This window comes from Manacus candei, unplaced genomic scaffold (assembly GCF_025592945.1).
Source record: "Manacus candei isolate 608988 ecotype Guabito, Panama unplaced genomic scaffold, ASM2559294v1 h1tg000028l, whole genome shotgun sequence".
NCBI classification, from domain to species: Eukaryota; Metazoa; Chordata; class Aves; order Passeriformes; family Pipridae; genus Manacus; species Manacus candei.
In genome coordinates, this window is record NW_026138076.1 from 33,929,309 (window position 1) to 33,941,965 (window position 12,657).

The 12,657-nt window shown below is 39.0% G+C and overlaps 1 protein-coding gene across 1 annotated transcript in view; it reads right to left on the reverse strand.

Moving 5' to 3' along the window:
• Positions 1-4,437: 4,437 nt before the first annotated feature.
• Positions 4,438-12,657, reverse strand: part of MTTP (microsomal triglyceride transfer protein) — a 28,342-nt gene continuing 20,122 nt past the window's right edge. The window contains exons 15-18 of the mRNA XM_051789726.1: positions 11,902-12,129; positions 7,506-7,630; positions 6,983-7,153; positions 4,438-6,070 (exon numbers count right to left, since the gene is read on the reverse strand). Of these exons, the coding sequence (XP_051645686.1) occupies positions 5,902-6,070; positions 6,983-7,153; positions 7,506-7,630; positions 11,902-12,129 (693 nt within the window). The 3' untranslated portion in view covers positions 4,438-5,901. The remainder of the gene's footprint in view (positions 6,071-6,982; positions 7,154-7,505; positions 7,631-11,901; positions 12,130-12,657) is intronic.

Below are 12,657 nucleotides of genomic sequence, written 5' to 3' on the forward strand. Positions count from 1 at the left end.
TGCAAGTAAGCCTGCAGTTCTTTGCTTGGTTGAATGTTTGCAAAGTTACCTTGGCTACTGTGCAGAAGAAGTGATAATAGAGGCATTACTTGTTTCAACATGTAAACGGTAACAGAAGAAAAGATCAAAACCCTCCCACTCGGAGTCTCCCCAAGTTTGTCCCAGTGTTGTGAGTCTCTTTCTGACCTGATCTCACCATTTATTCTTCCCTCTTAGAACAAAGGGAAGTTGGGGCCATTGCTTCATTTGATTTTCTGATTATTTTTTTTCCCCAGGTATAACTTAAATGAAAAAAGAACTCCCCACTTTCAGTGGCCTAACTTTGACCGGTATATGAGTTTGGTTATGCAAAGAACTGCTTCTTTGTCTGTTGCAATATGTTCAGAGACAGCAATTGGTGGAGTGAAAAACTTTTTTTCTGCTCATTCTCTATGTTATTTTCGTTGTCTAATATTGCTATAAGAGCAAAGATAAGATGACTTTATTAGTGGACAGCAGTATTGCTTGAATTATTGCTAGCAAAAATCTTGTGCTGCTTTCGTGTGTTCCTTCTACCCTCATGGAGATTGAGCAGCCTTCTGTTGTTAAGAACAAGTGTTTAAAAACATATGTGTCAAACTCTGAAAAATCCCCAAATAGACTTGAAAACTGAAAGATTACTTTTGCCATATGAAAGAACACTTTCACTTCTCAGTTTTCAGTGTGTAAGGGGCACACAATAATGATCTTCCTTTTAATCGTGTGCCCTAGATTCTTAAAGGAAAACAGGTTCCCGTCTCATTATTTATCTGCAAGTAATACAGTATGAAGACATCTGCTGTGAATTTGCTTTATCACTCCAAGGCATGGCTACATGGTCCTCCTACCTTGCTGGAAGCACAGGTTTGCTGGTAAAAGAGTGGTTTACTTTTTGTGACTTTCTCTTTCTTTCCAGATTCTTTGAAATTTGTACCTAGGCATTGCCTTTAGGATAGACATCATCAGTGACTTCACTGCCAGCATCTAAATAGTGATTCCCATACAGAGATACACATGGCAGACCCAAAACACTTAAGATTGAAATGAGAATAGATGTTGAAAGAAAGAATGGGGAAAGGGGAGGATGAACTGGGAAGAGCACAGCACACAGGCTTAGCTCAACAGCAGCAAGCTGGGTGACTGCAGGAGATCAAAGAATGACCAAAACAGAAACAAATTAATAGTGGGTGTGTAGAGTGGAGAGAAAGGCCTTGGATCACTTTGTTGAAATTAGAGAAGTCTGAAATTGCAAAGGGACCTGTGTTTGTCAACAGGAAAATTTGGGAACTCTCTTTTACTTTTCTCCAGAGAGAGCTCCTAGAGTCTGATTTCAGTAGACTTCTCTAAGTAGATCTTGATAGCACTGCTGGTTAGCACAATAGATTGAAAATTTAAGCTGAAACCTCTACAAAAGAGAGGTCAAAAGTAAATAAATTGGGAGACATGAACTTTAACCTTTCCCTAGGAGGGGCCTGGTCTTGCAACCAATGTTTGTCCAGCTGCAATGTGCCTCATGCCACAAGAATCCACTGAAATTAAAGAGGATTTACTATGATACCTTAAATAAACTGACAGGTGGAATATGTCTGGGATTTTCAATGATTGTTGGAGTAAATCTTACCAGTTTCTAAATATTCTTTAAAACATCACTGGTAGGAATGACAAGACCAAAAAGGTAAAAATGCAACTCTTTTGTGAAAGGAGTGGGAACAAATTAAAATGAGAAGAGGGTAATTCCCTATGTCAGATCTAAGCAAGCTATCCAGGATAAAACATAGCACTTGGGGGGAAAAAAAAAGAAAAGAGAGAGAGAGAGAAAAAGCACCTATTTTAGAATTGCTATCTCCTTGGCTTGTCACTATTGAGAATATGTAATCTGTTTGCCAAACCCCAAACTGTATTCTTAGTCTATCCATCTGCTTTATTTTTGAGGTACCTGTCACTTATTTACCATATTTGAATCTGATGCTGCAGAATAGTTCCTGCCAGCCCAGCTCTGCCACTGCCTGGCTTTCCATTGACCTTTGTTGGACAAGGCATACAGTTCAAGTTAAAAATGTGCTTAAAAAGCTTGCTTAACCAGGGTTTCTGTTTACTTTGCTATTTTTAACAAATTCTCCTGTATTCTAAGGTAGCATTGCAGCATGCATTATATGGGCTTGTAACTCATAAAACATATTCATAGTTAAGGACTGCAGTTCCTCCTATGATGTCCAGCCAGACAAATTCTCTACCAGATGCTCTCAATAGAGCCAGAATTGGCTTTATAACTAACATGTACTCATTGGAAATCTGGGTTAAGTATTTTACAATTTGTTACCTGTGTATTAACCCTAGTACCTTTCACCAAGTATCAATTTTTATTAAAAGTAAAATAATTGATGATCCTATTTCCCCTAACAAAGGCAAAGATTATGTGAGATTATGCTGATTTACACCCATGCAGTTCTGATTCTTATCCATTATTGGTAGGAAAAAAAGCATTTTACCAGCACTTATTTTTGGTCAAATGTTATAAAAATAATGACTTGATCCCCTTGTCTCCTAACCTGTACTGCACAAATGGCTTCATTCATAACCTCATGAAGAACCTTTATCCTTTGTATTCTCCTGTGCTTTCCACATCAAAATACATTGAGGAATGGAGTGAAAACCTGAATCCTGGAATTTGAACACTTTTTTTTTAAGAGTATATAAAAAATAATCTTTAAAAATTAGCACTCCGTGAAACTTTAAGAGGAAAGTTTCAAAGTTTCTTTTTCAAGTGCGTTGCTTTTTCGATTTAGCTGGAGTATCATTCCTTCTGGGGCTTCCAGTTAAAAAGGACTGAGCATTTGTTTGCTTCTCTGAACTTCACATATGAATTATTGTTTAATTGCTACCATTGCTGATTATTTAAAAGTATGTATAATGCCATTATCAAAGATGTATGTTACATCTTTGTGATTAACCCCCGCTGATTTGGCAAACACAAAGTTTGCTTTGGTTGTAACCCTAAGTGTGTTTTCATTTCAAATGCAGTCTGGAGCAATGTATTGATTTCACCTTATTTTTAGAAGTTTGTTAGTTTTGTTGTTTCCGTAGCTATGGAGCCTAAGTAAGGAAGCCATGGCCTTCCATTACCCAGCTGTTGGATTAAACCTCTCCTGGAATCCCCATTATGTCCAGCTGTTAGGGTCAGATAATTTCAGAAGCAAGTGTCTTGCTGCCATGCCAGGGGGTATCCATGAAGACACATATCACTTCTGAAGGAGCAATGTGGGTCTCAGAGGCTCTGTTTGATTTAAGTTTCAAGGGATGTTGTCAAAGCTGTGGACGCCCCACCATTGCCCTTACAGGTTGGTTGTCCCACTCTGAAAAACCAGATTTCAGTAGTGAGGATGGGCACATGATTTTCCTCAATAAGCTGTGCCAGCGCTTGAATAAATAAAGCAAAAGACACGAATCAGCGTCTCTGTGAGACATGATGGATTTATGTTAAACATTTTACTTGAAAGAGAAGCACACCTGGTGGTGTTGGCCAGATATTTGGCAGTAGCCAGATTATCTTTTTCAATTGGAAACTATTTTGTGTTACGCTTTTTTAAAAGTGATCACTATTTTCATATGCCAAAGGGCCCTGTTTTGCAGGCACCCATTCAGAAGATTCTTGGATTTGATGAAATTGAGAGGCGGTAAGCCTTGCAGGGGGATTGCTGACATCAGACACAGATCTTACAGGTACAAATTGCATTATCTAGAACCTTTTTATTCTGATTTTGGGTTGTAAAGTCATGGGCAGGTGTGGCAGACTGTTGAAGCAAATTAGGCTGCAAAGTTGAGGTTGTCACCTTGTTGATATCTCAATTCTCTACAAGCGAAATAGTGATGAATAGAAATATTTCTTTGTGCCACTCTTTGTCCTCCTATATTTAGAGTGTCAGATCACTGCAGGAGAAGACTGCCTCTTTCAAGGTGTGTGAATACTTAGCTCTGGTCTTATTTTTGTTTTATATGACACAAATAGCAACTAGTAATTACAAATATAAAAGCTTGTCTCCCTTTTGTTCCTAAAACAGTAGTGGAGGTATCAAAGACTGTCTGCAACATGCAGTGTGCAGACTTTGAGAGTGGATACTGAGGTAAGTATTGACACTGTAGGGGGTTCCTAGGTCTTACCTCTCCTCTGGGCAGAGGACTTGGACAGGCACCTCCAGCATGTGATGCATCCTGCTTGGGCTCTATACCACTCTCGGGAGATACTTCTGTCTCCTGATTAGAGAGGGAGCCCAGGACAAGTAGGTGTCCTACTTATGTTATTGCTTCATATGTGAAAGTGAGTAAAATGGTTCCTCTTGCCCCTGTCAACACCGTTCCTTCCCCAATGAGAGGCTTTCCCAACCCAGAAAGTAACAGACAAGAAACAAGACCGAAAACAGCTTTGTCACACTGTATTTTTACCTGTTTTATTTATGCTTTGACTAGAAATGTATCAGCATTTTCAGGAAAGACAACATGCAGACTGTTTCATCCCATTGACAGTTTGATTTTTGCAGATTTCTGCACTCTTTTTTTTTTTACAACACAAAAAAATTTGGATTTTTTTCTTAATCTTGTAATAAATTTTTTTTTTGTGACAATCTGTGAATTTTTCCTGTCTGCTTTTCGTTTGGTTTTGGGGTTTTTTTTAAAACAATTGTTCCTGGCTTTTTAGTTTACTTTTTTGTGACCAGCACTCGCCCGCCTTGTCCTATAAAAATTAAATCAGATAGATCATGTCAGAGATCAGCTGAGCCGGGATGAGGTATATTCTTTCTTAATCTGCAAGGCTGATGTAAATATAAAACTTTTTTTTCACAGTTCCTGTGAAGACACAACTTGAAGCGTCTAAGTAATTTTAATCAGAGGACTTGTATGAGTAGTGATTACTTTTTTGCATTGAAATACAACATACCTAGAAGAAAATGTTTTGGCTCGGCACAGGCTTTGCTAGACTGTGCATTCAAAATGTACTTCTTTCAAGACATTTCCTTCATCATAGTTCAGAATTGCCTTAGTGGGTGCTCATTTTTTTGGAAAAACATCTGCCTTGATTACACAGAGGGACACAACTTTTTAGGAGGTAACCTTGAAGAGCAACCAATGTTGGCTTAACTCTGCTCCTGGTGATAACTACAGAAACGATACCATTGATTTCAGTGGGAACAGAATTAAGGCAACTGTAAGTACTTCTGAAAACATTACCCCACATCATTAATCAATTGTATTTAACTACAGCAGTTAATAAAAAAACTCCAAAAGATAAATAATAATAATCAAACTCTGACTGCTTAAAAAAATGCAAAATCCTTTAAAATCATGTAAAATAAAACCTGCTTTTTTTGAAAACAGGCAATACTGAGTAAGCAGGAGTTCGTGGTCCCATTTAGATGTTAATTGTACTTGAATATTTGAATGGGCATTGGTCATAGGCCTAAAACACCTAAATACTTTAAAATATATTCATAAATAATCATTCTTTATACATCATAATTGTTCTTACTGAATGTCAAAAACATGGACTTCTGTATTCCCCAAGAAAGAAAAATGAAGGATTATTTTTGCTTTTGGCACCAAAAAAAGTAAAAATAAAGAAAAAGCACCCCCCTTAAGGAAGTGCATGGAATGCTACCAAATTGGGCTTTATTTGTCTTATGGTTTTTTTTTTACAAAATTTTAAATATAGGTTAACATGTAAACACTGTGCACGCACTGAGAGCTTGATCCTGGCCCATTGAAATCAATGGCAGATTTCCCATTAACTGCAGTAGTGCAAGATCAAGCTCCACGTTAGTATGGTACGTACAAGCCTAAGTCATTGAGGGGGCCATGGATTCAGGAAAGCAAAAGCTCAGGTTCTTCTTTTCAAAACCAGCCACCGGAGGAATCAGACTTTGCGCCGAAAACCTTCCTGCACATGTTGGAGTTTTCTTGATGGAGCGGGTGCTCGTTACCTGCCAGCATTACTGCTTTCCCTCTCCTTGCAGTGTACCGCCTGCCAGATGGCAGACTTTCATACTTAGTCACATGACTCCTGTAAAGACACAACACAGCGGTCTGGCATTAGCAAATTCATGCCAAATTTGCACCCTGTTCCAAACACTTTACATACAGATGAGATTACACTTCCACAATGTGTAGATATAATCAGAAGGGGTTTTAGTATCTGCAAAATAACAGATACTGTGTTCTCAAGATTTCCTGAAGATCCTCAAGTTTCTTAATTTTTTTCTGGTTTTTAACATGTTTTGGATGAGAAAAGCCTGAATTGATATCTGGTACAGGCTCTGCGAAAAATGTTACCCTCCTGAGGTCTCAGTAAATAGGAATCAGGAGGGAGTAGTAAACCCCCTAAACCCAATTCCATTACTATTCTTTGGCTACTGGAAAGTATCTTTTGAAACTTATTGCACAGTTGTTTAGTTTTCAGGAAAACTGGTGCCTTAATAAAATATGATAGAACACAATGGATGCAAGAGCTTAACACGCCAAGTACTTTTGTTGACACTAGTAAACAGCAGATGATGAAGAAAACTTTCCACTTCAGCTAGTTTATAGCTATGCACTTTCTATCTCAACAGTGGAATAGAGAAATACTGCTGGCAAAGTTTCAGGTCACCATCAGAACTGATTGTACATGAGAGAACCAGTGTCCTTCCACTTCAGTTACTTCACTCGCAAAGCCAGATTAAAAAATTTACTAAAGTGCACATTCAGAGCAAATTGTGATCTTCAAAAAGGTTCTCTCTGAATCTCAGGGGTGAGGGACAGGGAAGAATGGGTTAGCAGAAAGGTTGGTGTGTGTAACAGCCTACACTGCACCTGGTCATGTTAGGCTGAAATTTGGCCACAGTTGTTAATCTCTTATTGCTGTGAAAACCAAAATGTCCTGGTTCAGCAGCTGACTGGAAGGACACCTCAGAAATTATGTGCTCTTAGTTCTTACCTGAATGGAGACTCGATTCTGTCCATCTGCATGCAGACTAAAAATGGGTACTGTGAAAACTGCACCGTGGAGATGAAGTCTAATGCTGTTTCTACTTCCAAAGTGGTTTCCATGCCAGTTTTTACAAAGAAGGAATCCACCTCGGTGTTACCAGCTAGAAACACGGCTACCCTACAAATAAATTCAGGCATTACAATTATTTCAAAACACAAAAAGAAAGAGGAAATTAAATTACAAACAGTGCTACAATACTTATATAAAAAGTGCCCTCAAAGGAGCCTGTTCTTCAGGTAAAGATATATAAATTCACATCAGATCAGTGGGAACTGGTATTATCCAGGTTGAAAGAAAAAAAGAAGATCAAATGTTCTCCCATGCACATAGCTATTTAATTCTATTTATTTAATTATTTAATTCTAATTCATCTGCAAGGTCTTTTATATTTAAATCTTTTTCACTGGGACTACCAAGTCTCAGGAGCCTGAGCTGTCTACAACTATAGCACATGCTGGGAGTGTCTCACCGGTTCTTGACGTTGGTTTTGGATTCCCTGTACCACAGGCTGAACTCCATCCCTCCTGAGATGTCAATGGCCAGTCCACCCAGGAACTCTGCACTGGCTGTCGGCCCAGCCTGCAGCTGAATCTCCTGGAGCCATCAGAAAGCACAGGTTACTGACTGCAGACCTCAGAGGTCTGCAATCACACCACTTGTCATTTTTCAGGAACAGAAAGGAATAGAGGGCTTTTCTATAAGGGTGGACAAAACATCCTGATGTACCTCACTCCCTCAAAATGGGATGAAGTTACGGCAAGGTGTTTTGCATCCTTTCCTGCTCCCCTGTGTGCCAACTGGCATAATTTCTGCAAGGAGTATCACTGAAAGGAGTATCATGTCTCCAAGAGCTACCACACAAGCCTCACAGAGGCTCTGATGGCAGCCCAGCTTAATCAGATTGAACTCCTCACTAGAACCCCAGTAACAATGCGGTGCAGTGTGATTTCTTGAGCTCACCTGAAGGCAGCCCTGTATTGGCAGTAGAATGCAAAGTGCTGTCACCAATTGTGCCATGTGCAGTGGCTCCAAATCCACCACACGACAGTAATTATGCCTTCAGTGGCTGGGTGGCCAAATCCATAAGCTAATGCACCTTAATCACCATTGTGAATTTGCATTTAATGCATTTTCCATCAACCATCAAGTGTGCTCATGGCTTCACGAAACCTCTGCAGATGGACTAGAAACACATCACATGGAAGTCCATTTCGGAAGTGATAATATAGCTCAGGGTTATGTCAGTTCATTACTTTTAAGTTTTGACATACAGCCAAGATTTTAAGGTTCACTCAGCTTGGCAATCTAACTCACTTTATACAGTTGTTCTGCTTCCCTAAGAACTAGTGTATTAACTCACCATTTTAAAAGAAACATTAACTTGGGAAAGTTTATTTTGATCATGTGCCTCATTTACAGGGCACCTCCTCCTGTCTCACAGCTAGTTTTCTCCCTCCTCCCAGGTTTCTGTGCCTGTGGTATTCTCAGCACCTGTAATGCTGCAGGCATTTGTAGGACATGTGAATACTCAATAGCAAGGAGCAACACTGGGGAAGGTTTTTATTCAGAGCATTAGAGTTTTCCTGCTGTAATCAAGGACTTGGATAATTACAGTGGCTCTGCATGTTTACCTAACCTTTTAGGGTAAATTAAATATCTTTAAAATTATTTCCTTGAAAGAATCAACTTGGCAGAACCAATTTGTCCGTCAGTTGCTGCTAAAGTGGGCTTGAGATTTAAAGAATGCAGTGGGCTGGCTATGGCTTATAAATCCAGCACGCCCTCAGCAAGCGTGGTCATATGATGGTCTGATTTCTTACATTCACCCAAATAACAATCATTTGATTGCTGAAATCAAAGGGAATTTTTCTACTGACTGCAATGGAGCATAAAATACTTCCCTTTTCGGTCAGTTTAGGTGTGGAAATAAAGTTTGTTTTACTTTATTTTACTTTGCTTTTAATTGGGACTGAATTGGTGGATAGCTGCTAGTGAGTGAGGAGGTAACACTATACATGCTGGCAGAGACATATACACACAACCAGAGGAGCAGATATTTTTAGATGTATTGTCAAATTGCACCCAATAACATTAAAGTAGGCTGCACAGTTTAAGGCTTAAATGCTACCTCGAATTAAGTCGTATTTGTCACTGAAACCAGCAGAGAAGCCAAGGAGTGCTTGTCTTATGTTTTACTAGCTCACCTATTTCCTTATTTAGAGTTCAGGCCTGTCCTTCGTCTCATGTGCAAATCCAATCCAGACTGATGGGAGGTGTAAATCACAGAGACCCAGCCTCCTCAGGAGAAGTATTTTCCTTTCCCTTCCTATTTTAAGCTTTGTGTCTCATTTGCAGCGGAAAATGTGATCCAAAAGATCAGAATTGGTCGTCTGTTACTGTTTAAAATGATCAAACATGCTATGTTTCAACTAAAAAAAATGCTTTATGTACTGCACTGTAATGCAACACAGAGACAGCTGAAACAGGCACTTCTTTGGGAACTGGCTATCTTCCACTGGGGTCTAGCTTTCAAACGGTTTCTCTGACCTATTAATATAGTATTTAATTTCTCTGTGCTTCTGGCAGATCTGTTGCCTAGGAGAACTATTAACACTACTGAACTTTAATGCAGGTGACTTAGGAGTCTCAAAAACAGTTTTATGAGAGCTGTTTATTTCATAGAGAGAGTATAACTTCTGGACAGTTATTCTTAGACCTCAAACAACACAGCAATGGCTGGAAAATACACTCTGATTTCAGTTTGTGCAGTCATGTGAGTAAATATGTCACAGATGATGGGCAGGAGTGTAAGCTTTAGAAGCAATATTATTAACTTGGAAATTACCTTTCCTAAATGAGCCTATTGTGATTACTGCTTGTTATAAGGTCAATGAAAGGAAGCTATTTTTGGGGGGTAGGTGGTCTTATTTGGTAGATTTTACAGCACTTTGAATACAACACAGTTTTGATCTTTCTATGCAAAATGATCCTTATAAGCAGCAATAGGGGAGCAGAACTTTTCTAGTATTTAAAAATAATTTCTCTCAAAATCAGGCTGTACCAATGCACAAACTGGAACCCAAATATTACATTATTTCTTTTATGACAATTCAATTGCCCCATTTTTAAGCTCCAGTCTTGACTTCCAAGCTGTCCTTTTGATATTTGATTTCATCTGTGCTGTCTGTGTCTAACATTTTGGTTTAGTTTTCACCTGTTCTGAAATCAGTGTGGCCAGCTGTGGCACACTGAGTTTTGGTATCATAGAATGAGCACTGTTTCCCATGCCTAGTTTTCTTCGCTGAAAGAAGATAAACCCACGTTTGACTTGGTTGTCTACAGTATGAATTTGTAAAGGGGCTTATGTTCTGGGCAAGGCCTGTTCGTGCTGGCCAGGGAAAGTGGAGGTAGTACTTAACTATCAAGAAGCTATATTAATTATGGCTCTCTTGCACTGTCTTTTCCCCAGTTTCAGTGTTAGGCCATTCGCACTTCCATTCTGACAGTGTTTTCTGGTACAGATGTAACACTGTTAGAGAATTTGCAGGTGAAAGTGTTTCTAATGAGGCTTAACTTGGCCATGTGGAAGTCCTGAAACCATGCTGATGTGCTGTTGACCTGTGCCCCAGACTTTTGTGAGGTTCTCCAAAGGCAAGGAGTGGAGAATTTGCTGGCTGCCCCAGCTCTAGGGGTGCCCGGCCAACTGATTCAGCCAGAGTATGTATGGAGCTTGGTGCATGCACAGCAGTTGGAAATATTTAGTTCTCTAAATGCTCCTGTGCTCAGGACTGGACATGATTATCTTTCTCACCTCTGTGGTCTGTTTGCTAAATAGGTCACAGCAAAGTTTTTGCCCATAATCTGTGTGTGAACTGTAAAGCATTGTTGGAATGAGCTTAGTTAGTCAATCTGTGCCCTACCTGGGAAGCCCTCTGGACTTATAATATCATTATAAAGGGCCTGAGCTGGGTTCCAGATGGGGAAAGCTGTCATGTGCAGAGGGTGTTTCTGTGTAATTTTGATCAGAGTGGATTGTCTCATCATCTGCTTTTGGCATTTTCTTTTGACAAAAATTAAAGGGGAAAAGTAAAAAGTAAAGTTCGAGACTGCAGATGTTTCATAAGCTGAGTACAGTTGTTAAATCCAGGGTTCTAAAGAGATCCCTGGTTGGGAAGAGCAAAAATATCAAACCAAGTGCTGCACTTTGATAGAGATGTCTAAATTCTTGTCCTCCAATAATACATTATGTAGCCAGTTATATTTTTGTGTCAATCTATTTAAGCATAAAATTAGCAGACCTTTTGGGGTGACGATTGCATAAAAACTGTGTAACCCTCATTTTGTTTCCTTATTTTTCTTAGTAATAAATATTTGAAATTTGGACCTCTTAGCACTGTTCTTTGAATGTTAGTTATTTGGGAAAGTTTGAGTACCAGTGATTCATTGACCTGACAGTTATTGACTAAGTGGACATAAGGTCCCTGGACAACTTGTGAAAAGGAAAACTTAGGTGGTCACATGGGACAATACTGTATTACAAGAAACTGTGGGAGGGGAGGTCATAGCTAATAGCATATGAGTTTTCAACAGGAAACTCAGTTGGATCTGCTTTTATTCAGTGTTACTTTGTTTTCTAGAATATGTGTTCTCACCTTTGTTCTAAATTGCTTTTAATGTAATTTAATTCTGTTCTTTAATACCCATGACTTTCCTATAGCTCCCACAGTAAGAGCAGCCTGTGTAACATTGGTCAGGTTTATCAGCATTGAAAGGAAGAAAATAAGATGTCCTACAATAATAATGTGAGAGAGGGAGCATCTGCACTTAAAAGACAGAAAAAGAAGCAAATAGTGTACTTTTAGTACCTGTGAGTAATCTGTCAGCAGGATAAGTCCTTTCACCACGTTCATGGGATCTCCAGTTGCTGAGAGCATTTTAGACATTAAATCACCATACCCTTGGAAAAACGTAACTGGCCTGAGCTGGACATCAAACAGAATGGCTGACATGCCAGCAAAGGAGTCCAGGTTTTCCTCGCCTTCATCAGGAGTTGCAGCTATTATGGACTCCAGACCCTGAGCTTCGAGCACCACCTACAATGCAACAATGATACAGAATAAGTGAAAAAAATTCTACCTGACTCAAACTATTAACAACCCTACATATTTTCTTAATGTCTAAGAGCCTAACTCTAATTTGTGTAGCTGCAGATGAAAAAGTATGAGGTGAAGACTTAATGGAATGAGGTTGAGCAGCAAGAAAAACAGAAAATAAAATAATTTCATGGCATGCTTTTAGGTGCAGGCAGGATTTTCCCATATGCAGATCACAATCCTGAGACTACTTCTCTTTCAAACAAATTTCCCTTCAATCATATGACTATTTTCTTTGGACAGTCTGGAGGAAAACCCAGAGATGTCCCACTGCACAATTTTTGTCCTGCATAGATTTAATAGCATTATAATATTGAAAGTTCTTGCCAACTTTAAGAGAAATCTAAAACACAGGCATATCATTAAAATCTGTTTGATTTGTACATTTGATCTGCTCCTTGTTTTTCCATTCTATGACATACTAGAAATAGGACTTAGTTTTACAAACTCACAAAGCTTTTACTGATT